The sequence below is a fragment of the Myripristis murdjan genome, chromosome 20 (assembly GCF_902150065.1).
Source record: "Myripristis murdjan chromosome 20, fMyrMur1.1, whole genome shotgun sequence".
In the NCBI taxonomy this organism is placed as follows: domain Eukaryota; kingdom Metazoa; phylum Chordata; class Actinopteri; order Holocentriformes; family Holocentridae; genus Myripristis; species Myripristis murdjan.
In genome coordinates, this window is record NC_043999.1 from 25,406,348 (window position 1) to 25,433,710 (window position 27,363).

At 40.3% G+C, this 27,363-nt stretch overlaps 1 protein-coding gene across 1 annotated transcript in view; it reads right to left on the bottom strand.

Annotated features, from left to right (window-relative positions):
- The window catches only part of zcchc2 (zinc finger, CCHC domain containing 2), a 42,002-nt gene extending 14,639 nt beyond the window's left edge, over window positions 1–27,363 (bottom strand). Inside the window, exons 1-7 of the mRNA XM_030079093.1 lie at window positions 26,324–27,363; window positions 17,086–17,206; window positions 14,773–14,843; window positions 7,760–7,831; window positions 6,979–7,079; window positions 4,420–4,523; window positions 2,862–2,924 (exon numbers count right to left, since the gene is read on the bottom strand). Coding sequence (XP_029934953.1) covers window positions 2,862–2,924; window positions 4,420–4,523; window positions 6,979–7,079; window positions 7,760–7,831; window positions 14,773–14,843; window positions 17,086–17,206; window positions 26,324–27,121 — 1,330 coding nt within the window. The 5' untranslated portion in view covers window positions 27,122–27,363. The remainder of the gene's footprint in view (window positions 1–2,861; window positions 2,925–4,419; window positions 4,524–6,978; window positions 7,080–7,759; window positions 7,832–14,772; window positions 14,844–17,085; window positions 17,207–26,323) is intronic.

Consider the following 27,363-nt stretch of genomic DNA (forward strand, 5'->3'; position numbering starts at 1 on the left):
AAAATCCTTTTATTAAAAACTATCAATTCCAGTCAATACTGAACTGGTTGTCTATGGGAACACCAACTGAACTGATCCAACTGAGAAATATCAATCAGATTCCACACAAGTGTGCAATACTTTTTTTTTTTTTAAATCCTTATTATTATTATTATTATCATCATCAAAGATGAGCATTTTAGTGTCCAATAGTCAGTTCTACCATGACTACAGAATTAAGTCCCAGGGAAATACAATATTTTTGAAAAAAAGTAAAAAAAAAAAAAAAAGACAAATTTAAAGATACATAGTACTGATATGAAATGTTCAGTTAGCAGTTTGAGGGCAAACATCTATCAGTATCTGCCTTTAAAAAATATTTATTGATTATAAGCAGTAGGATCATACGGTGCCTGAGTCCATACAAACTTCAGTGATTTAACTTAAGGCAGCAGTTAGAGTGAGAGTTTGAAGAGCTACTTATACTAGGCCAGGTCCAGCAGGCTAAGTGACTGGACCAGATTTATCTACAAGTAAAGCTTTGGGTTACTGGCTTGCCTATCTATAGATCTGCAAAGTCCCACAATTTTACTTATAGCCATCGCTTCTAAACGTTTCAACTTTGTTTTTCTGACAAGTCATATTTTCCTGTCATTTGGGTATGTCAAATGGCACTAAGTATTAGATTACCATGAGCTTCAGCAGCTGTTAGAATGGTGAAGACACCAGCGAACACCACAAAATATTTCAAATGTGTTCAGTGTAATGTATTCCAGATCAATGTACCTTACTGTGTATACTGCATGTACAAGCCAGAAATTCCTAAAATAAGTTAGAATTATCTTTATGAAGTATATGTCACTTGGAAAAACATTAGTAGCATTGTGGACTGCCTTTCATATTCAGATTTCTTTAACATGAGTCATAGCACACACCAGAAATCCAATCAATATCAACTTTATCTATTGTTATTTTCTGTAAGAATATGTGCGTGTCAGCCATCAAGAGGAGAATCTGCAAATTTTAAACTTGGATGCTTTTATCGGATGCGAGGCAATGCCAATTCATCAAAACACAGACACACCAACAAAATGCCACAGAAGTGGAAATGCAAAAGCGACACCATGCCGACACATAGCAAACACAGCACCAACAAAACACCAACATGACGCCAAGAAAACAGAATGTAATGCAATACCAAGATATCTGCAACAAAATGTAAAGCCAACACTACAGCTTTCATTAATTTTCAAGGAAGCATTGCCCATATGGACTTGTGTGAATCACTCATCACATCTCTCTCTAGATATCACAATTAAACATAGCCTGAGTGCTACTGTAGCCCAAGGTTCTACTTCATTCTGTCATATTCAGTGCTTCGCTTAGTGTTGAGGTGTATTTTCAGAAAATATCTCAACTTAAATATGACAAGTGCTTGGTTTGCATTAGCATAATTCTAAACTAATATACAGCAATCCCTGTAGCATTAGTGAAGCTGAAGCTAGTATTAGCCTGGCCAGGGCTGTGATTATTGTTGGCCGGACAGAACGAGTCCAGCACACAACCAGGCAAATATAGCCATGAAATATGAGGGTTGGAGACGCACTCAGCCTTTCCCAATGGCCTCCCAAAATATACACTAGTTAGCTTGCCATGTTAACCACGTAGTTTAAGCTAACACTGTAGCACTGGTTAGCCAGCCTGTCCTTGTCCTCACAAGTGACCCATTTACTCTGTAACATGCATGAAGGAAGCAAATCACTGCTCAGATGCCACAAATGACAGGCTTTAAAAATGACTGTGTGATCTTATTCCACAAAAAAACAACAACTCTATTTGACATTTAATCCTATAGTAGCAAATAAAAGCTTTTCTAAGTGTCAGAGATGTCTCATTGCTTGTGGGTCTTAAAGGGATAGTTCACCCATTTTGAAAAAGCTGATATTGTTTCACTTACCCTCTAGTTGTTAGGCTAGGTTGGACAGTAGTGGTGCTATGTTCCTCTCATTGTTACTGAGTGCTGGATACTGGCTGGTTACTCCAAATACTAACTTTCCCTAGCAAACGTTCTTAAAAATAACCACCTTAATCCACTCAGTTAGTTAAATAAACAAAGTATGAGTTTGATGGTAAGTTACAGAATTTCTACAGCAGAGGATAAGAAGAAGCTAGCCACAACATTACTTGCCAGCTATCTTTTAGTACTCCGGAGATGTTTGAACACATGTACACATGTTAGAGGGCAATCAAGAAAATAAACGATGGCAAACTCAAGCAATCTACAGGTGACACAGGAAGTATAGTACTTACCGGATCTTAACGGAAAAACACATTTATGAACTCTAATTTGAGCAAAATAATCACCCATGTGCACTCGGTAGTTGTACGTGCTTTTTGCCTTTGAAAATGTCACTTGTGAAGTGAGGTTAAACCTCAATGGCAGGAGGCTAACAGTTAGCATGTGGAGCATCCAGCCAGTATCCAGCACTCAGTAACAATGAGAGGAAGAGAGCACCACTACTGTCCTACACAACAGCTGGGAGGGAAGTGAAATAATATCACATTTTTTCAAACCCGATGAATTATCTCTGTAATATATCAAGATCAGCTGACATTATTACACACATCCATAATTAACATAGTGCACTACATACTATTGGTTATTTTGTTCAGAGAGACTACAGAAGTTGAAATTTAATATAAACAGTACATCACACATGGATGTAAATCAACAGTGGCTGCAAATGTTAGGTCTTCAACACAGCAAACTGTTTTCATCTCTTGAGCAAATTAGATCTTGACTTCAGATTCCCTGGGACTTTCTTCTGAACCGAGGAAAACCCTTGAATCAGTAGCTGAAAATTCAGCCCACTGCTGCTCACCTTCCTCCTGGCTGGAAGCATCGGAGCAGTCTCTATGGTAGGCATTTCCGAGCTGGCGGTTACCTGTAGGGAGGACACAGTTCATGATGATACTAAACAACTTTTTGCACTGAAGCAGCAAGTTCTAGCCCAAACAGCATCACTAGGTCACGACAATTCATTTGCATTTACACCTATCTACATATCAATGACTACGTTTACATGCACACCATATTCTGGTTCGGGTCAATATTCCAGTTAAGGTAACTGCGCTGCGGCAACTGGAATATTCCGTTTACATGTTACTTGGCATGTTCCCGTGTTTCGGCGTATTCCACTCTCTTACGTAATGCAACACTCAGCCGCGGGGGGCAGCAGCACGCATATAGGCGTATGGTCTGCCAGAAATACAGAAGAAGAAGTATTCTTCTTCTTCTGTAGAAGAAGTCTTCTTCTGTTGCTATTCCTGTGTTTTCTCCCATCGATATACTCCATGACATTTAAGTCTTTCATTAGCTGAAGGCAGACTGCAGTCTCCTGGCTCTTGCTGCTTTTCGCCATGCTGTTCGCCATGTCGTTCTCCCCACTTGCAGTAATCATAGCAACAAAGACGCCCCAGGATTCCTTGCGAGCGTGCGCAGACGTATCTGAATATTCCAGTATGGGGCATTTTCCGATTAAGTTGTTTACATGCCTCAATATTCCGGTTGGAACAGGCATATGCAAGGGGCCTTATTCAGAATTCTCCAACCGGACTATGTCCTTAATCGGGTTCGGTGCGTGTTTACATGACTCATGCGCAACCGGAATATTGCGCATATTCCAAATAATACAGGAATTTGGTGTGCATGTAGACGTAGTCTATCCATCTGATATCAGAAAGGGGTGTCAATCATATAATAAAATAATCAGTTTTCCTTGAACCCATTCTTTAACCAGCCATATGAAAACATATGTGCAGTCCTCAAATTCCTAGTACACCCAGTAGGACTAGTGAAGTAACCGCCACCGAAACAGTGGTGCAAGAACGTTGTGTTTTTGATTCCTGGCCCATCGGCCAGAGTCCTTTCTGTGTGAGGTTTGCGTGTTGTCCCTGTGCATGGGTTTCTGCCAAGAGCTCCAGTTTTCTCCCCAAGTCCAAAGACATACAAGACAGGAGAACTGGAGATACCAAATTGCCCCTAGGTGTGAATATGTGTGTGAATGTGCTTGTTTGTCTGTCTGCCCTGTGATGGACCGGCAACCTGTCCAGATTGTTCCCCTGCCTTCCGCCAAATGAGTGCTGGGATGGATTCCAGCAACCCCTGCGACCCTTTCAGATGAACAGTTTGGAAAATGAATGAATGGTGAGGTAACCACCAATAACTTACAAAAAAATCTACTGATCTCTTATTTCTGTGGTATATCTTCAGTGATGGATGTAAAGTCTAGAAATAATTCTTGAGACATTTGCAATTTCAGTTACAATCTATGTTGGAATATCTATTTTAATGAAATACTGTTTTTGGGCAGCAGGGGTCACTGTTGAAACCTTGTGTAAAACATTACAGTCAAGCAATTGGTTCAGCTTGATACTCACATCTGCAGCAGGTTGGTTTTGTAGAGTAGCTGGAGTCACAGTTGAAGAAGCTGCAGACCCGTCTGGTCTGCTTGAAGACTGGAGGAGCAGAGAGAAACCTTTCCCTGAGCAAGAGCAACAGACAGAGAATATGAGAAGAATGTTTGTCTGACTCCTGGAAAAGGCTAGAAATTTTCTAACTCTTTAATTTTATCATATTTTCTATGAATTTGGCAATACTTTTCCAGGAAAACTGCACAGGCTAGCATCCAATTCTTCTGAACTGCTTTTTAGGCTTGCTATACTCACCTCAAACTTTTAAATAATCCTTTCACACATTCCTGCTCTATCATCCCGTTTCAACCGGATAAACTATGACTCCAATTATGCAAGCAAGAGACTCTCAAAATGCCATTTCATGTTGGTCTTGAACCCCTTGACTTTCATATAGTTCCGACTGCCTTTTTCCACTGCCAGAAAAAAAATCTCACAATGCTGCCTCACTTAAAAGCGTAAGATTTGTAGTCTGTTATTTGCTACACTAGACACTTGTCATTGTGGGGGGAAAAAAAAATCTATATTTGACTTTCAGCTTTCTTACAGTAGTGTTAGCAATTTTTACTTTTTTAACCAAGGGTCATGGGTCATCAACGTCTGAATAACTTCCATGCAGTCTAGACACTTTCCTGAGTTAAATAAGCTGGTTGTGACATAAGCATGATGGCAAAATGATAAGAATAGGATACCGTCTGAGAGGGAACAGACATTTTATTTTTTGACCTTGGATCTTTGCAGCACATGCTAGCAGCCAATTATATCTCACTGGTGACTCATATAATGGTAACATTTACAAGTGTCATCTACACATCCTTAAAAAAAACAATGATTCTTAGTAAAAACTGTCAGCATGTCATCCACTAACATGAGAACACTGCTTTGGAACAAGTTGTCACCACTCTAGATTTGGTTCAGAATATATAGCAGTGTATAATGGTTGTATGTTCCAATTGTTTTAAGTTAATTACAAAATTGGCCCAGCGGTACTAGGTATCAACAAATCTAAAAATGTAATAACCATGTCAGGAAAAGAAACTGAATCAGGACTTATTAATCTTAAACTTGCAAGTCTCTCACATGTCAGTCTAAGGCCACAATGTTTTTAAACTGACAAAACAGGGATCATTGGTGAAAAGCTTGTGTACAGACTGTTAAGTTTCTCTTTCAGCACTTTCATTTCTCACAAAAACGAATCTGATGGAGACTAGGGTGTGTGTGTGTGTGTGTGTGTGTGTGTGTGTGCGTATGTGTCAGACTGCATGGTACCAGGAGGGGGCATAGTTTGCTCTGGCAATCAGCCACACCTCGTCACTGCACGCACGCACGCACACACGCACGCACGCACGCACGCACACACACACACACACACACCCTGTCAAGGAAACCTCTCCACAATGTTGCCTCAAGACTTTCTCAATGTTTGATGTTCTGTTCTCAACAACTCGAGCTGTCATTCCAAAGATGAGGCAGTTAGTATTGAACACATTGTGCTCAGTTATTGATGTGATGATGATTATTACTAATGATTATAATGGCATTTTGAAATGCATTAAATGATCTCTGTCTTTGTTTAAGTGCATCATAAGATATCCTTTCCACAGGAGCACGAAGGAAAACAACATCTCAGGGGACATCCATGTCTACATCTGAGAAAATATGTATTCCACACACAGCTGTGCACTCTGTTTTGATAGTTTTCTAGGTATGTTCACTGTACACCTTGACATTATGAGTAACAGCATGAACATCTCTCACTGGTGGCAGCTCTTGACTACAAGGAACAAAGTCATGCTGTGAGACAACTAAAGGCAAATGCACACCAGATTTTATGATGTGTGCTGTCAGCATAACAGTGAAAATCAGTGTCTGTGGAGTAAGTGCATCAGAATGAGCGTATAAATGGAAAAGGGTAAGTGACCCGGGAGAGACCCCTGGGGGACCCCACAAAAGAGTGGGGCACTAGAGAATGAGGCTCCCCCTACCACAACAGGAAAGCACATGTTTGATAGATATGAGCCACACAACAAAGCTTTTCAGTAAACAATGTTGCCTCCACCCCATGCTGGATCTTGTGGAATTTCATGGTGGCAGACATACACACGAATATGCACGTTAGGAATGTGAAATAGCAAAGTAGAAATTGTTTAGTTTCAGTGATTTAACCAGTTGTGATGGTCCAGATTCAACTAGGCTTGGCTAAACTTGTTGACTTTTGGTGCCAGGTGATGTCACTACCTGTAGTACTCTTCAAAAGGTGTGCAACTGGTGTTGACTGGGTTTTGTAGACAATGTAGAATGTGATTTTATTTCTATACCAAATGAGTACGCTGAAGAAATTTTGCATACGTAGTCTTCATTTACATGTACATCTACACCAATACAAAAATCAATGGTTAATATAAAATAAAGTAGTACATGTAAGGTATGCTGAATGAAATACTTTGGACTAGGAGGCTACAGTTTGAAGTTTGAAAATATGAGATATCATTTTTATATATATGTCCAGACTAAATGAAGGCCTACCTGAGGTTCCTCTCCACCTCCCTGCTCTCATACTGGTCTCCCTGGTTCAGAAGTCTCAGGATGCCCTTCTCAAAAGAGTCTGTACACTGATCCTTAGGAAGCTGCAGAAAGAGAAATAAATTAAATTAAAAAAAAAAAAAAAAACAGTATGTAACAACAGTTTGCATAAGAGAAGCCTTCCCCATCTGCCTTTGAAGAGAGCATGTACACTGAACAGAACAAATGTCTACAAATCTGGTGTGAGATCTAGTTTTAGCCTGAGAAACTGACCAAATCTAGGTTTCCACCAAAGAATTTGTCTTTGAATAAAGCTTTAGCCTGATAATGTTGCTTCAAATTTATTTTTTGCCTGAGAATTTGGCTTCAAATTGAGGTTCACGAATCTGACTGCAACTCTGTTCATGTTCAAATCCTGCTTCAAATATGGAGAATCTGGCTTTGAACCTACCTTTAGCCTGAGAATCTGGCTTTAAATTTATATCTATCTTGAGTTTGAGAATTCAACCTCAAATGTCTTGCTTTAAATCTAGCCTGAACCGAAGAACCTGTCCTAAAATAGACTGCCTTTGTCCACTACCTTCAGTGGCAGCGACACCAAAACTAGGCTTCACCTCACTTCCTGTTGATTCCTGCTGCTAAAAACATTTTCAACTGAGTTAATGAGCCCAGGTTTTTCTGTGAAGGAAGACAAACAAGCAGGCAAAAACCTACAGCCATCAAATTTACATGGACAACAATGTACTGAGGCGTGTAGTAAATACTGCAGGCTCATGCACTGTACCTTGAGCAGGAAGTTCTCCAGTTCCAGATGGGTTTTGGTCACACTACTGGACGAAGAGTCTGACCACTTCACCTGAAACACAGCACAAGACACTCATCACTACATAGACAACAATGAGACAACTGAAAGCAACAGGATGAAAAATGAAAAGACACTGGGTTATGCCATTGATTCTCGGCCATGTGCCACCATGAGCCAAGCATGTGCAGGTTTTCTTCCAGGGTTAGGGTTAGGTTTCTTCTACCAGTGTCAAGGCCTGTTGAACAGCTTAAGATATGCTGTATAATGATTCCAGACTATTAAATCCTTTTGGCAATGTACGCTCTCTAATTCATCAGACCCATATTCTACATACACTCTCAATGGATTTCTGAAGTACTTCCTTGGCAGACTTAATCTGAGTCTGTTCAAATTTTTCTGGCAAATAATTGTTTATATCCATAATTTCACCACAAGTATTCTTCTAAAATACAGAAGCACAGTAAATAATTTCGGTTCATCCACATTCTAGACATATCTCATTCTTCATGAAGTTTCTAAATATGATAACTGAAGTCATGCATCATTTGCACCTGCTATATTCTGAGGTTCTGCTTTGAAACTTAACTAAGCTTCATAATGTTGCATTAGCAAGTGCATGCACTTTAATTTCATCCAACTTAATTTGACATTTCAAACTACTCCCTAATTCATTACTATTGATTGCCTTCCTTATTTTGATTAATCTCTGGAATGGAATATATCTACAAACAGGATAACAGAGTGCCAAAAATACAAACGTAGACAGCTGTGAATGGCTATGAGTTGACAATAGGCACACAGCAAAGATGATAATACCTCCTTAAGCACAATGACCGCCAAAGCAACATCAGCGAACACAAGGTTAAACGGGTGGGTGGTCAGTGGACAGAGTGTCATGGTCATTACTGTTAGAGATGGTCAGTGTTGTGCAAGATGATGCATGCCTGTTCATCTGATAAGGGATGCATACTGTGTACGGGTATGTGTGTATATGAGTGGTTTGGTCCAATACAAACAGATGGAGAGTGGGAGCAACTCACTGTTGTCTGGCAAAGCTCGATAAAGCTAACAGCACTGTTACTCTCTCCTCTCCATCTGTCTTACTGAATTTTTCTCATACAAATTAGTGTTTCTTACTGTGTATGCTTAGTTAGGGTTAATTTTTGAAGTAATCTGCCCTAAAACACTTGACCACTGCTGAGGGATAGTTCTCGTAATTTCACATTGTTTGTTGCCAGTATTCAAATCGTCATCAGTTGCTTCACAGTAGAACTACATACTTCTCAGTGCACAGGGACAACCGTTCTCCAATACTATCTGAACTAATAGAGCTGATCCAATAAAGTGATTAAAATAGGCAAGTTGAAACACACATGGCTTATTCAATACAACAGTGCACTTGATGGGGCGTGGCAGCATTATCTACATCTTCACATTTAATGGCTCTCTGATTACCTGAACTTACTATAAGCCACACAACTTTCACCTAACTAATTAATATCCCACTATACTCAAGTTTCAGGCTACAGATGATCAGATGTAGTAAGTAAGTGTCTAGTGAAACAAGTGTGGGAGACTGTTGAAAAGGACATGTTTTGGGGCCTTTTGTCCCAATGTTTTGTACTGAGGAACAGCATTCCCTGCAAACTCAGTGGTAGGCAGTGCTACGGTCAAAGATTGGCATGTGGGTCATAAATCTTCTGGCCCCTATACCACTGGTTTTCAAAATGGGATCTGTGACCCCCAAGTGTCCTTGAAGTGCTTGCAGGGGGTCAGCCAAATGAGGAACAGTCCAGTTTCACTATTTGCTAGATATCATTCTAATATAAAAAGTATTATTTTAACATTAAGCTTTAATTTCACCAGTTTGAATTTATTTCTCAAAGTATGCTATCTCACAGTGTGAGACTTAACACAAAGCTGAGTATTTTTCATATGAAGGTCTCCAGGGGTAATATCAAGTTTGAAAGCCTGTGCCTTAGATAATCTCTACTGCCCGAATAAACAGTTATTAGACAGGTGTAAAAAAATAAATAAATAAATAAACAAACAAAAATATTTCCTCGTATCATATGGCTTAATCTATCCAAATGAGTAAACTTTTTCAGACTGAGTCAGATTTTTCAGTGATTTCTTAACACTGAACAATGCTGTGACTATGTGTCCTGGTGGAATTGTATTTCCTCTGCTCCCCATTTTAGATACAGTGAGTCACCACGTTGCAGTTATGTACTCCAGTAGTAAATACCTAACATTACCAGTCATCAAGTTACCATCTGCTAACATAGGTTAGGTGTTATGGTTTGAATGGTTATGAACAAACCAGTGGTTTGTTGCTTATTTGCACTGACTGAAGCAATGATATCAGTTACTCTCACAAAAGCCACAGAGCACTGGGTAAAATTCAGAATATGATCCTTGTCTGATATTTGCCAATGGAATAGCCAAGCTCACTGTAAATCTCTCTCTTGTGTTTTGTGCAGCTTGACACCATACTGTCAAGTGGCTATCTGACAGGTTTGATTAGTGATTCTGGCAGTGGGCACAATCATTAGCTTTTCAAGAGTAACTAGTCTGACTGAACTGTTAACACTCACACGATGAGAACAGTGATGTGTTTGCTGGAACTAGGAAAGGTGGGACAAAAGCAAAAACATCTGCCATAATTTTTAATGTACAATACATCTAGAATTGCACCCAATTCTATGCCAATTTGGAAATGAAAAAAGCAAGAAGTATAATCAAACAATGTCTATTTAATTGGAAAAACTGTCTTGTTTCTGCCTGAACTTGTACTTCTCACACTCTTCTGTATTACTGGGTGGACATGCGACACAAAGAGAGGCCCTTGCAAGACCTCCACAAGCTATCTAGAAGAAACTGGTTAAAAATAAAGGAAGTCATGAGTGGAAGTGAACTGGACATTGTAATAAACCGCAACATTTATAGACTAATGGTTCTCGTGTTCATGAGTGTGTAAACTGTGTCAACACTCACTTAAAAATACCAGGCCTGACTTCAAGTGCCACTGGCTAAACCACAGTATGCTGAGCTTTTCAGAGGACACTAAGAACTTGCCCTTCACATTGCAACAAACAAAGTAAAAACTAAAATAACTCAACTTTACTTTTGTCGGACACATATCATCTGATTTTAGGTTCAAGTCAGTCACTATAACCCCATCCTCTCTTGACAGTTTCCCCTGTCTGCTCTGGAACAGAGCTACAGGGGAGCCAATCACTGAGCTGCAATACCACACAGAAAAAATAATAATTAGTTATGATTAATCAATTATAAATTCTGCTTATCAAATGCTTCTATCGCCTAAATGAACTCAACAGAATCAGCTGCTCTGACTTAGGCCTGAATCCATATGAAATCCTTCGAATAGAATCATTCAAAAAAAGCCCAAAGTTGTGGTGATCTAACAGAATACTATTAACTTAGAGGTGCGAGAAAAAAATCGATTTTTAGATGCATCGCGATGCGGACGTGGGCGAGCCGGCATCAATGCATTAATGTCAATAATCGATGCTTATAAAATGATTTTAAAAATATGGAACTGAAGTATTTGAGCAGTGTCTAGCCGGACAGTTACATCGTGTGAGAGAGCAGCATCCAGCCGGACAACTACAGATGCACACAATAGAAAACAATCACGTGAAGACGGCTGAACGAGCTGAAAGCTGAAAGAAACATCAAACTGGCACCCTCTGCATTAAAAGCGAGTGGTTGGAAACATTTTGTATTTTATGAAGAGGAAGGGACAAAAGACCTGGATGAGAGCCAAACAGTGTTTAAGTTAGGTCACACAACACTGAAATATTTTGGCAACACAAAATTACAGTAAATAACAGTAAATTAATTGTTTAGCGTTCATTTCAATCATACACTACAAATCAGTGTTTCCCATACATAGACCAGTGTGTGGTGCAGCGCGACAATCAACACCAAGCTCCACAAATTGAGTCCGCTTTTTTTCCTCCCAACGCGATTTTGAAATATAAATATTGTTCTGTTCATTCATCTCTGCATAGCGCTCCTTCTCCCTGTCATTCCCGTTCACACACACACACAGACACGTGGTACACTCATAAATGATCCGCACTCGCCCGATGTTTTCAACCAACCCGACCGTAGTAGTAACATGGAAGGGCGCAAGGGAGTCATTTCGCCTAGGGCGCCAACAAAGGCAGAACCGGCACTGATAATAATACATTAAAATAATGTACCTGACCCACTTATTTTAAAAGGTATAGGCCATGCTCTCTCACACCTTGTTTTAGTTGTCGCACAGTAAAAAAAAAAAAAAAAATTGTCTGAAAAATGATGCAATGACAATCACAAAAATATGCATCAAGATGCATCGATAATCGATTTATAATCGTATCGTTGCACTCATAATCGTAATCGAATCGAATCGTTAGGTGGCCAAAGATTCCCAGCTCTATATTAACTGCAATAATTTTTTTAGAATGAATATTTTTTATGTAATTCTGTCATCTTACATTACTTCATATGTTTATTTATTGGAAATAAATTTTTGGCTAAAATTACATCATCAAATTGTTGTTCGGCTAAAGCAACAACAAAATTTAAATCATTATTAAATTGCCAACTAGTGAACTGTTAATAAAACTGAATCTCTGTTAAGCCAAAGATTCCCACTTCTAGTTGCCAGGGAACAGCAAGTGAGCTGGGTGTAGGTGGAGTAGTTGTGTACAATACTTTCCCCTGATCTTTCTTAGTCCAAATCCTCTTGGAAAGTATCCATTTTTGTTCACAGACTGGAAAGATAGTACCAGCAAGCCAGTTAGCTGTGGTTGTTTGGGGACTCAGAAATCAGTGGGTGGAGGGTGCTGGGTGCAACGAAGGGGTTATTTTGAAGTGGGGGAACAGACAACTATATAGACGAATTCAATCCATCATGTATTCTGCATGGTGAGTCTCTGCCAGCTACAGCACTTAAGTACTTCCTTTCCTGCCAGACCACTGCAGCCCAAATGCACAGTGGACATTTGTACTTGGCAAAACACGGCCAAATTTCTAATTTCCAGGTCATTTTGGCTGGGCTACAAGTCAACAGCAGGCTACAAGAGATGAATGGTGTCTGTCTGGCAGAAGGCATGGTGTAGGCGGCGAGGACCTTTTGATGACCTGGCTAATATGAGGTGAGGTGGAGGGGCAAATCTCAGCTCTGATTCAGCTGTGACCCACAGAGACTACATAGATCAAGGCAGGTAACGGACATAGAATGTGTGTTTGTGCATCGTGTGTTTCTATGTTAGTTTTGGCCTATAAAAAATGGTTCATTCCACTAGGCATCATACTCAAAAAAGCCATGTCAAATGGAGAGGGAAGAAATCTGTGCAGATCAGAGCAACCAAATAACCAAATAGCTGTACCTAGCTAGTTTCAGCATGTCTTGGGTTATTTTTTCACCCTAAGTCCACTAGAGAGGAAGAGGTTCTTAAAAAAGCTCTATATAGTTGGACTGAAACAACAGAGCAACACAGAGTCAGTTTGTCGTTGATTACATTTATTAGCTATGGGCTAATAAGCTATGATTTTGGATGGGTTAGGTGCAGCAAGCTAACATGAGTCAGTATGAATCCATATAGATTTATCCACATAACAAATTTTATACTCTGAACTGAATATTTGAGTTCCCTGGGACAAAATGCTTGCTACACAAATGAATATATTGAGTGTCAGGATGCAACAATTCCCCACACCCAGCATTTCACGTCTAATTCCCTGTATCCAGTTTTGCCTTCCTAAGGGCTTGTTTTTTCCTGCTTAGAATCATATGAAAACTGAAAACTGAACTGAACTGTTGACTTTGTTTTTAGCGCTTCCCACCACCCACAACTTTGGGGCATTATTTTCATACTCATTAATAAGCTGAAAATACAGGGATACTCAACCACACAAATGTAAAGTCAATTGAGAGCAAGTTTCTCCCATAGAAACTGAATAGGCTAGAACTGACATGGACCTTTGGTTCACAGCAAATTATTGTATTTGAGGGTGGTTCATCTTGCCAAGGCAACAGCTGTAGCGTTCACTGATGTCACCGCGTTGGCAGAAGAGTTTGTTTACACTGGGTAAGCTAACTTAAGCCTGATGCACAGCTAACGGAAACATGTTCTGTTTTCACAAGAAGATGAATAAAAGAATTCTGAAAATGACCTTGTGTCTCTTGATTTAAATAAAAAATGGCGCCGTATTTGTGTGCACTATTCTGTAATCCATAATCTTGTTGGGAAATGTTCAAAATAATAAAACACTAATGCCCAGAGAGCTGGCCATCTCCCGAGGCTGAGTGCACACACACATGCACACAGACAGGAAGATGTCAGCAGAGCGGAAAGCAGCCAGCAGTATCCCGCCTGCTCCAGACTCAGCAACGCCTCTGGCTGGGAGCCACCCTCTCTCTCTCTCACACACACACACACACACACACACACACACACACACACACACACACACACACACACACATATACACACTAACACCATCCTCAATGCACTTTCACTAGCACACACTCACATATACAAACTGAATAGCTCAAACAACATGCACACACACACACACACACACACACACACACACACACACACTTCTTACTCATGCTCTCTCTTGCACAGTTTCTGTCTCTCTCTCCTGGGAGTCCCAGGAAACACTCTAGCGGATGTTTATACTCCGTTCCCACTGCCTCTTTCATCCACACTGAGTGTGTGTGTGGTGCCCAGTAGCTAGACTAAAACTACACCAAACTAGACCCAGCCAGACTGACCAGGGCTTAGTACTCAAAATCCTGCTGAACTACAGCTGATGCAGAAAAACACTCCATCCTCCTAGAAGACACTTCAAGCAGATTTCTGCGCCTCAAACAAGTCCTGAGGTTTGGATACAACAGAGCAGAGCTCTCTCTCTCTCTCTGTGTGTGTGTGGGTGTGGGTGTGTGTGTGTGTGTGTGTATTACCTACCTCAAAGTTGTATTCCTTGTCTATCCTGGACCGAGAGATGCCCCTGAGCACAATCCCCTCTATATGCACCGCTGCAACAGCAGAGAGCAACAGCACAGTTAGTACAGCTATATAATAAGCGGAGTCACAACTTCAGTTCTTTTGAAGAGGGCTAGAACAGACCTGTGCTAGCTAACTCGATATGTGTTATGTTGACATCAGAAGTTTGCTGGAAAGAGGGCTATGCCACTATGCTGATGATGGCTGTGGCTCCTGTGTAGGCTGCAGAGGCTACTGCTGTAACTTATGTGCAGGCCTCCAAAAATGTAACGGACACAGGACCAAAAGATCTGTGTTTGGAAGGACAATGGAAACAAAGAGAGGTTTGCTTGAAACACTTTCACACACTCAAGGATATGTATGATATGTAGTATATGTACTCCAATAGGGCTGTCGGCTGTGTAGTACCCTGACTTCTGCACAACACAACTGATGGTCCCAACCCCATTGATAAAGCAAGAAATTCCACTAATTAACCCTGATAAGGCACACCTGTGAAGTGAAAACCATTTCAGGTGACTACCTCTTGAAGCTCATCGAGAGAATGCCAAGAGTGTGCAAAGCAGTAATCAGAGCAAAGGGTGGCTATTTTGAAGAAACTAGAATATAAAACATGTTTTCAATTATTTCACCTTTTTTTGTTAAGTACATAACTCAACATGTGTTCAGTCATAGTTTTGATTCCTTCAGTTAGAATCTACAATGTAAATAGTAGATATAGTAGATATATATATATATATATATATATATATATATATATATATATATATGTGTGTGTGTGTGTATAGATATATAGATAGACAGATAGACAGATAGATAGATAGATAGATAGATATGGATATATCTCCATCATCTGACTATCAGGTATCAGATGCTGACAGAGGTGATAATTCGTTTTTTTTCTGTAAGCGGGTAAAGCATGCAGGATTTTGTTCATTTAGTGAGAAAGACAGCGGAGAGAGAAATCTAAAGGAAAATGAGAGAGGCAATCGGGAGGAACATGAGAAGCTGGAGGAGGCGTGAGGCCAGCTCCTAGTGGGGAAACACAGGCTGGCAGGACGGGATCCAAGGTGGCATGAGCTGCCATGATTCAAATCCTGGCTTTATAACATGCCACATGGAGGGGTTTAACAGGTGTTATACCACCACTGCTACGACAAGAACATTTTCAGTCAAACCTCTCGTCAGCAGCTGCAAGTTACTACATAACAGTTGTTTTATACATAGCCTGCCAGGCCCCATGCCCATAATTGTGACATTGGCATTTGTGTGACCTTTTTTTCTGAGCGGGTCACTAAATACAACTGTCAAAGTAGAAACAAGGTAAAATTGACAGTCCGTCGTTTAATAAAAAAAACAACAATTTTCCTAAGACAGACTGGGACTAAGACGCTGCACCTGCATTTGTGCTGTGATTCTTGCAAAAATGCATATGGCTGTCTGTACCAGCTGTTATGGGTGGGAAGATATAAGAATCAGCTTTAAAGAAATATGTTGTTCCATCCTTCCATGGTAGGGATCAATACCAAACCAAGGGAAACACTGTCATAGTTAGGGAAACTAGTGTGGACCATCATTTTGGCCTGAGGAAAGGTCATGAGGTCACCAAAGTTGACAGTGTTTATCTTTACGGTACCATGAATGCTGTCTAAATTTCATGGCAATCTGTCCAATAGATTAAAATATGACCTTTGACATTTGGCTTAAACATGGTGGAGAGAAAAGGTGATCAAGTCATCAGATTAAGAGGAATCTTCCATTGAAGAATATGAATGCACTGACCAAATATCATGGCAATCCATGATTAGAATCAATTAATGATATCTTGTGTGAAAATATGACAGTTTGGCCTGAGGGTGACGCTTACGGAAAGGCCATGAGATCACCAAAATTGACAGCAATCCACCCAGTGGTTTTCAAGACATGTTGACAAATGGATAAATGGAAGGACAGACGGCCCTGCTTTGTCCAAAAATGCAGGGGAAACATTATCATGTATTGTTGTGCTTTTACCATCAGAACCCTTAGATGATGAACCATTTGTAAACTCTCTTTTCATGTAAGTGCTATATGAATAAAATTTCAGTATTAGAAAACACAGGTAGCAATCCCTTTGGCAAGTATCCATGTACAGTCCATTCAAAAAACTACTTCAACAGCTCAGAAATCAAACAGGCTGGCAAAATTTTTGATCTACCACCTGCTGTGGCTGATAAACCAAAAAGCAGCAGCTGAATCTGGATTGTGTATGGTATGGGTATTGCATTCACTCACCTTCCCTCTGTGTGGCTCGTCGACTGGGGCGTCTGCTCTGGCCAGGAGGATGGGAGGTTGTACATTCCCCCAAACCCAGCCCTGCGGCAGGGAAGTAGTCCGTCTTCTGGCCCTTCTGCAGCTGGATGGCAATCAACACAAACACAAAAATTTATTTGCTCATCCTGTGTGACACATTTAAAATGCATAACTTAATTTAATATTATTGGCTGATGTTATTATGTATCTCAGTGGTTGGGAAGATAAAAAAACAACACAGAAATCACCAAGTCCAGTCACAGTAGTTGGCTGCTGGCTGACTACTGACTGCCCCCCTACCCCTCCCCTGTATTAGAGGTAACCTCATAAACCATAGTGTGAACAAGAGCCAGGTTACTCATGCATACATATAAACAAAGTCGGTGTTATGTTTCATAAAGCCAATAAAAGCATCAGCATTTTTGCCATGAGGCAGATCTCAGGTAGAGTCAGAGCTACCACCAACAATTATGATAAAGCAGTCACTACATCAAGATTGTCTACGAGCTGAGTTTCATTTCTTTCTGTTTCCTCTCTACATCCCGCTCTACCCTCTCACTGTCTCTCTGTCCATCTTTCTCTTTAACAGGTTTGACACAGTCCAGAGACATAATGGCAGACTAAATATGGCACAACTGATTTTATTTGGAGCAGTGCATCTGATTTACCGGGCCAGGCCCTGGCTCAACAGGGATGTGGTCGGCTTTGTAGATTCTTCTAGAACATGTAAACCCCTGGACATTGTGGGAGAGTCCTGCTGCTTGTTGCACCAGCTGAATGTGTGGTCAATAAGGATGTATATCGTTAGGATTTTCACAGTATCGTTACCAATACCGATACCGCTTATCGGTGCCGGTACTTATCGATACCCTTATTGATACTCTTATATTTAATTTGGTGTAAAAAATAAAGACGTGAAAAGAATTTTTAAAAAACATGTTTTTTAATGATATTAATATCAAAAACAAAGTTCAAGGGGCCGGGGGTAACACCAGCACAATCATGATTCATGAAAACATTGGCAGGCTACAGCAGCAAGCAACACAAAGAATAACAGCTTATTTGACTTATTTTCCACCTCACCATCCGAATCTAAAATAGGGTCTCTGCAGTAGGGTTAATATTGAACATAATATTAACTTAAATATTTAAACAATATAAATACAAGTAACATACAGTACTAATAAACTTGTGCCATTTATGCGCAACCACGGGGGGTGGGGGGTTACAGTCGGGCTGCACGGCCCAGTCGGGAATGTCTCACAGTCCGGTACCGGTCCGCGGACTGGTGTTTGTGGTCCGCTGATGTAGATTATCAAACACGGTGCATTGTTTGGCTTTGAAATAAACTGCATGTGTGCCAGATGTTTCATTAAATTCAACATGTTACCTCCCTTGCAGGACGTTGCTTTAAGGCATCTGTTGCATGACACAGAGTCTGCATCCTCCTTAGATGTGAAATGTAGCCAAACCTTGGAGCGTTTTGCCTTCGGCATCTTTATTGATCCTCTCACTATCAGTTCTGATCAACAAGTGTGCGGAGTAGCAGCACTGCGGCCAGCACCGAAATGAGGCACTGAAATGTTCATTCTTATTCGGTCTCATTACTACCGTTTACATCAGAACCGGTGCCTATTGGCACCACATTTCAGTACCCAACCCTAGTGGTCAACAGTAAGTTAATGGCATTTATGTCACACTGGAACTAGTGATGTGACACTAATGTTGTTTCACCATACAGGACCACAGGACAACACACTGCAATGTTCTCTGTCTGTGTCTCGTTATATTACCCAACTTGCAAGACAGCAACTAGTACTGACCACAACTGTGACATGAAGAGGGTTATCTGTTAATTCAAAAGATTACACACTATGTTTTTAATGCATGGAGGAGAGAGCAATTTATTTTGTTGGCTACCTAAAATTGTAGAGTGGTTTTTCATCCGTTCAGTGATTTCATTTCATGTTGCTGATGTAAACGAACCTGTCTTGGGCTAAAATTAATTGGTGGCATTAGTGCCTGTGGGGGAGGGTGATTCACTTAAACAACAATTGTGATGACCCAATAATAGCACAAAGAATTAATACACCGAGCCACTCTAGCATTACAAACTATGCCTTATATATTTATTATCATTACTATAGTTTTCTTGCTTTGATTCTTTTTTGGTAATTTTCTGATAATGTTACCAATTATCTTGTGGTGTTTTTTTGTTTGTTTGTTTGTTTGTTTTTATTTGATTTTGTTTCAATAATTTCTTACTAATTTTCATGTCAAAGAGTTATGTGCTTGTGAAATTTGTGTTAACACCACAACTGACAAATTGCATGGGCACTTCAGGGTTTTTTTCTTTGGGGGGGCTCCATGACAATTGTTTTTGAGGCTGTAGCTTTTTTTCTCTGTGCACCAGGTCACTCTTAACAGCAGGCATCCACTTTTTGTTGACCTTCCATGATCCTTTCCTTTTCTATCTGCGAGCTTTGTTCTTTTGAACCGAGCTGAAAGGGAAGCTGTCCAGGAACATGACAGCAAACCACTAAACAAACTGACTTTTTTTCCTTCAGTGTAACAGCTGTTTATTAGTTGAAAATATCCAATAATTTAAATCTTTCTAGTTCTCTATACTGCTATGACTCTACAGGTTATCTAGTATAGCTATACTTATTACACTCACTCACCAGCTCACTTTTCATCAGAATGTTTTTCTCTGAAAATAGTTTGAATGTATGATGTGTTGAAGTGCTTTTAAAAGAACATGTACACACATGTACAGCACTAATATGAGCCAGCAAGGCAACTCTTATCATCTAGCCTAGGATCTATAATGTTCCCTAGGTTTGAGGTAACTAGTGGGGACAATTAAACCCTCAGTGGCAATGAATGGGTTACAAATGCTGATGGACATAGCATGAACCATAATTTACTGAGAGAAAAAAAAATCTAAAGTAAAAAAAAAAAAGAAGAGATTTCAAGAGTGTTGTTACATTACTGTAATTACACAATTACGCCAAAATAATATCAGCATGACATCAGTATTGGCCAATACTGGCTTTAGAAATGAAATATTGGTATCTGAAATGGAGAGTTCTGCCAATGTGATATGCCAATATGTGACATACATCAAATTTGCCCTGGTTGTGGCAACTGTCAGGATTTTCTCAGGCAAAGCATCAACCAAGCCTGTTTCAGATGGATGAATTCTACAGTTTTGTTTGAAAGCAATGTTAAATAGGTCTAAAAATAAATATGGAATGTTTTACATCAGTATTTCCCAACCGGGGGTACGCGTACCCCTAGGGGTACGCGAGCACATTGCAGGGGGTGCGTGAAAACATAGGCGGAAATCCCGGGGGTGTTGGGGGGGACAAGACCCCTCCATCCATAAATTTTGAATAATATAGTAATATTCAATGAAAGTGCAATGCAAGCGGTGCTAATTATAAATGTAAAATAGTGGGTTTTTAAGTGTTTAAAAGTTATGACCTCCCCCATGCCTCAAAGTGGTTTGGTCCGCATCCTGCTCCCGGCAGAGCGGCAGCAGTCAGTCCGTCAGCCTGAGAGGCAGCAGCCTGAACTAGCAAGAAAACCTCCTCAAGTGAAAGCCAGTGAGTCATTTATCACACCACTTGTTCACCAAGCACAAGGCTGTAATATGAAAAGCGATATTTTTCCCCTGCTTGGTCCAAAACCTGCCTCTTTCAGCTCTCTGTTTAAGCTAATAGCTAATGATTGTTTACAAGCTGAAGCGAGTTCAGGACAGTGAGGGAGAGAGAGGACAGACCACAGGAGGAGCAAATACTGAGCTTTTTATTCTTTCAAAAAGTCTGTCATGATATTAATGTAAGAAATAGTTCATATTTTACTGATATTTTGAGTTTGTCTCTAGATAGATATCTATTTTTTGCATTTTAAACTGCATTATTTTGTGGCACAGTTTCATTTCATTTTCTTATTTGCTCTAAAAGGGACAGTGTACAGCTCAAACATATACTGTATGTCACTATTTGATGCCATATCTTGCTTTCTTTTTGTTGACACTACAATAAATTTTTTTGAATAGTTTGATGTAGTTGGATTATTCAAGGTATTTCCTGTAGTTTTAGAGCTTATTTTGAGTTTCTAGTTCTTGTAAAGCTACTTTGATGGACTGTAGTGGAAATAGAACAGTGAGTAAAGAAATTAGGATTATTGCTTTTAATAGCATTATTTAAAACCTATGAACATGCTGAGGGCTCAGCACTTAATGGCAAATTTCAAAGGAGCATAAGAGAGTTCAGAGAGAAATGTACAATCGTGCCAGACAGCAATTACTCTGTGAAATTTTGCTGTTTACCCCCCCGCCCCCTGTAGCCACGTATGAGTGAGGGGGTACTCCTGGTCTGACAAAAAGGCTCAGGGGGTACACAAGACAAAAAAGGTTGGGAAACACTGTTTTACATGACCTAAGCTGAAGTAGTTTTCCTATTTTGCCCGGTGAATGTGTACATTTTGGAAAGCATTGTACTGCATGTCTGCATCAGCCAGTGGGCCTTCACAATAAGAGCAGACATAATAAAATGTTAATTCCACTACAGGAGAGATTTGATGTTCTCTGCAATTAGGTGGGAAAAAATGTGTGTATATCTGTATCTGTATCAGCATTGGCCAAAAGAGCTGGAAAACATTGGCATATCAGATAGGCAAAACCTCCAATATCGTGCATCCCCAGATAAAAGCTAATCCCAGAGGCTAGTCCAGTATTAGGGAAAATCAAATCAAAAATCAAAAATCAAAAATCAAAATCAAAAATCAAAAAATCAAATTCACTCACTCTTCATTAGCCCGCTAGACATGGACTTGTGAAGACAGAGACAAACTTCAATTCAGTCAACATGCGGGCCAGTCACATGCAGTGGCTACTGCATTTTTATTTACCATAATTATACCGGTTTGAGATGTGCTGAACATACAAATGGAGTGTCAAGCCTTGGATTACGGTGCACAAAGACTCTGAATACTTGAACAAAAATTTTTTCTTATTCACTTTTTCTTCTGTTTATCAAAGTTTCTGATAAACTCCATCCTAACAGAAACAGCTACTGTTTTTGTTGTTGTTGTTGTTGTTGATGTTTTTTAACTTTTGTTCTATGTAAGGCATGCAACTAAACTTTCTTTGTTGGGATGTTCAAGACAACTGACAGTGAGTGAATGATAGAAAATCTAGTTTTTAGGTGAACTATTCCTTTGGTGTTACAGGAAAAACTGTACAAACATTTACTGAACTACAATGTTACCCAATAGCACAAAATTTACAAAGGCATCATGTTTCCTCTTCGTAAGTGAATATGGAGAGAAATGTTGGTTGAGCATGAGCCCAATCAAATGAAAGAGTTTCCTAAAAATTCACAAAACCACCTTTTATTTGTAGCTGGATCCTTGGACAACTAACTCCCATATTTAGGGAGCCAACTCCCAAAAAACTTGCAATTTCCCATGGCCCCACGTTAATTTTACGTTTGCCTGTGTGCAACTTGCCAAACTCTGCCGCGGCAGCTCAAAGTGGCCGTGCAACAACCTTTGCTTCGACTCGGAGGCAAAAGGCACACATGTAGCAGGTCAAAGTGAATGGCTTGCACCATCTGAGGCAGCCAATCATTAGTCTTTCCATAAAGTTCATTTGGAACACAAATCAGTTTTTCCCTCTATATCTGAATAGGCCAAACAGCTTTCTTACCTAATAGTTTTCCATTGGTAAAAATAAGAAAATCCGTTGTGAGCACATTGTGAATGATCGCGCCGTCACAGCCACTGAAATGCTGCCACTTCAGCAACACGTGCTCCTAAATCTTAATGACACATCTTTATTTTGAGAAACCACTGCTCTGCCTGACAACACAAACCAGTTGCACTGTGAGCTGAGGGAAGCTACAACCCAGAGATCCAGTGCCGGGCATTTCTTATCCAGTTTTGTAAATCAAATCTCTTGCAAACATTGTCCAGCTCTCAGGCATGTCACCACTTCTCAAAGGGGCAAGTCTGCAGATCTTTCCTTTTTGTAAAAGGCTTGAATGGCACACTAGACAAGGGCTCGTGACAAGTGTGTCAAACTTATAAAGCACAGGTAACGATTAATCTACGAAGTTAAGGTAATCTAAATATTTAGGATGATTAGGCAAATTGTTAAAGACATACTGGCTTTCACCTATCTGTCTTTTCAGGTATACCAGTCTGTTACATGTTAACCAGCTTCTGAAATGCTTTGTAGCTAAAATCGAAGCAGCAAGGACAGAACTGGGACAATAGGCCATGTCTACCTCCCTATTCGATACTATCATGGCACTTGGGTGACGATTCGATATGTATCATGATTCTTAAATATTGTGATTCCACAAATATTATGTTTCGATATTATGGTTATTACTTTTTCTCCTCTAGTTTGTGGATGTAAAGTTTCACAACGTGGCGATTATCCTAGAGGTCACTACAGGTTATTTTATACAATGATGTCAAGTTTCAAAAAATGGTCTGACTCCAGTGAAATGGCTGCTATGGGGGCAAACATCATCACACATGAATCAAATGTGGCTCACTGAATCCACAAGAGTCTCAGCTTTCCAGTCAAACCCAACTGATGAAACTCCAAGAGTGTTTAGGCCCCAGTCTGCACAAACACACCACTTTACAACAGGCCAAAAGAACACTTTTGGACTGCAGGGTTTGTGGCCCAAACTGCATGGGATTAGCAGAAGGTGGGCATGTGTGCAAAGGGGAGAGCTGTGGCTGCCCAGAGAACCCATTTTCAGTCAGATATCTTGAGGTCAAAGGTCAAAGGACCCCTTTGAAAATAGCTGTGCTGTTTTTTCCGTTGTCAAAATTTAGCCTAACTTTGGAGTGATATTCAGTCCCCTTGCCAACAACCTAGCATGACATGTTTGCTACAAACAAATTCCTTAGGTCATCTGTTTCAGGCGATCAATTAAGTAATAAAGAAAACTGATTTTTAAAAAAATTCATTAGAAAAGAATTTAAGTGATATTTCCCCACCCCTACAAACAACATGGTGACACTGTTAAATCTGTAATATAATATCCTAGTAATTATGTAATCAGGGGAAAAAACTTGTCAGCCATGCACCATGGCAAGCAGTCACTTGGTTTACACAGTAATCAAACAGTAGCTGTAACCACAAACTTTACTAGTTGATGACTTAGGATGTGTTAAGGAGTGAATAGAACTGCTGCAGTGTTTTAGCTTAAGAGAAAAGCTGCAAAAAGTTGGTCATGCTACAGACAGTAGAAGCACTGGTGAATCAGTACTTTGCAAAACATCACCTGCAGCAGATTTACAGAACAAGCCAACTTGAATTCAGTATCTGGCTTACTACTGTCTGTTTGATAATGAAATAATTGTTAACACAGGACTTGGCATCGCACCTACACATGGCTTTGAAAGGGGCAACGCCTAGCATCCAGTAGCCTATTTGGCTGATGCAAATCGCTAGAATAGATGACTGGTGGCATTACAGATCACACAGCAATAACCCATACACTTTAGCCTGGCTAATGTGACTGTTATAATTGGCCTTATAGTTCTTGTCTCTTGCAGTATTCAATGCATGTTAAAGTTCAATGCTTCTTGTATTATTCAGAACAGCTTGACTATTAGCAGAAGGTAAACAAAGCTGGAACCAGACATATTTTCTCTATCTTATTTGTTAGGTCTATTGCATTAGATACACGCCCAATCAACATACATACACATAGCATCATACATTCCGAGATCAAGGCATGGACAGTGGTTGGCCTGTCCATGTCCGGTAACTGGCCAATTATTCTCGGTTGCGTTTAAAGTCCAACCTATGTACGGGGCAGGCCCAAGCCCAAGAACATAAATATGTATCATTTCCTGATATCGACACTCATTCTGACTGAGATCCTGCGAGAGCTCTGTCACACTGAGACCAGCGCTGCTTTGCTTTACATGTGACCAAATAAATATTATATCTGAGAGCTGAAGATTGACTCCGGTCTGTCCTTGGGCATTCAACAAAAGAATCGGGTCCTAACAGTGACTAATAAATTGAACATATTTTTACTCCTACCTTACCTCACTGCATTAGTATATAGTGTGTTATCCTATGTGTAACTGTATATTTAATATACTTTTGCTAGTATTTTGTATGTATGTGTATAGTTTGTACACACACACGTATGTATGTGTGTGAGTACATTTAATTATGTATCAACTGATTAATTAATTGTTCTATGTATAATTAAAAGTTCAACTACATATTATATAAAATGTTTTCCATAAAGTGGAACCAAGTCTGACAATTTCTGCCACCCAGTACTGGGCATCAGAGACTATCTCATGGAAATTATAGCCTATGTTATGATAATACATCTATTTTATTATTATGCATTTATTTGTCAATAAATAAATAAATAAATAAATAAAGTTTGTAAACACTTGTATCCTAGAATAGAAACACTTGGGCCAGACCAGCTGGACACCCTATCACTTGGTTGTGTATAAGCATCTGATGGCTTGTGGAATAAACGAGTGTTGTGTGTGTGTGTGTGTGTGTGTGTGTGTGTGTGTGTGGCTTTTTTCGGATATATTATACATATAGTGTACGCAAAGGTTCAAATGTGAAAGATCTACAGATATTCTATTAATATATTTTAGTATATCTTATTTTTTATTACTCTGATTGGGTATATAGTGTTTTTTTTGTTTTTTTTTAAGAGTATTTGTGCTTATCCACTCTATTTATTTTGTTACTTGTGTTTCATAATTTTTCCACAGACATATATTTTCTAGTGTGATAGGTATATTTTGTGTTGTGTACTACTGTTCCTGTGCTAAGTCTGGACAATCTGCTGCTAGAACACAAGAATTTCCCAATTTGGGATCAATAAAGTACATCCATCCATCCACGTACTTGAAACCAAGTCGCTAACTATAGCTGTTAGCATACAAAGTTAGCTGGAGACTAGCTGTGTGGCTAAATCTGTTAGCATAAGCTGTCCTGCCACAGAAGCCAAGGAGAGGACGCTTCTTTTCCTGAGAGGAATTGGCACTTAGCATGTCGGCTAACTAGCCTTCACTGCGTTGTAACGTTAGCTCGGAAGCTAAGCTACACATTTAAACCGCCCCTTCCAACACACCGAGCAATTTTTCAGCTAAACAACACTAATGTTAAATTCAATGCCTAGGTCGTTTACATTATGGTTACCTGGGCATTTATTCTGAGCTGAGTTCGCCGTCTTTCCTCCTCCATGGCAACATCAATCTTGTCAAGCTGCCCTCGGATCACCTCCCGTTGGTGGAAAGGGAAAGCTGGGTGTAAGGAGGCCATGGTGAAAAGCAGCGCCAACTGCTCCAGTGGTCCTGCCGCTGCCTCGCTGTTAGAAAGCCCGCAAGTCTGCTCCGTCCTCCCGAACACGCTGCCGTCCTGGCAGGGTGGATGGAACGGGTGGTGGTGAGCAGGGTCCCTGAATGGAGGAAGGGAGTAGCCATAATTTTTGTAGAACAAGGCGGGATCTACATGGCTCAGTATCCGAAAGAGTATCCCAGCACATTCCCTGTTGTCAGACCCGAGTAAAGACAGACAGACTAGTAATTTAGACCGCACGACAGGGTCTATCACGTCCGTTAAAACCCCCAAATCACTTGTGTTATTTGCCCGGATCTCGAAGTCCCTGAGGACGTGGTAGTCTTTCCTGGCGAGATCCTCTAGGTAAGAGCCCAGAAAGCGGAGCTCCAACGGTTGGCACATATGAAGCAGCCCGCACATGAACTCGATCCGCTTAGCAGGGTTTAGGTGCAGGCCGAACCACTCGAAAACGGTCTCCTTGTCCAGCTGGGATGGAAATGCGCGATGTCTGTGGGAGTCCTCCAGTCTGTCGGACACAGACGAGGGAGAGTCCGCCCTGGAAACATGTTGGAGCTCGGACTGTTCCAGCAAGTCGTCCTCGGCCGTTTCGTCGCCTCCTTCCTCTCCCGGTCTCATCGGTAGCTTCATCTTCAGCATTATCAGCGCGACGCGAAAGGCTTTAAAGAGTAAATTACGGACCAATGGTCATTATTGTCGACTTCATACGTTTCCCGACGTGTAATTAATCGAGGAATTACCAGACGTTAAGTGCTTTTTTAAATAACAATCCTTCACGCGACGACGGAACAGTAGTTTTCCCTGCACTAGATGGGCACTTGGTTGTCCTGTCAATCATTCCCAAACTCCTCCCAATGGATAGTGCCTTCCTCAGGGTCCTA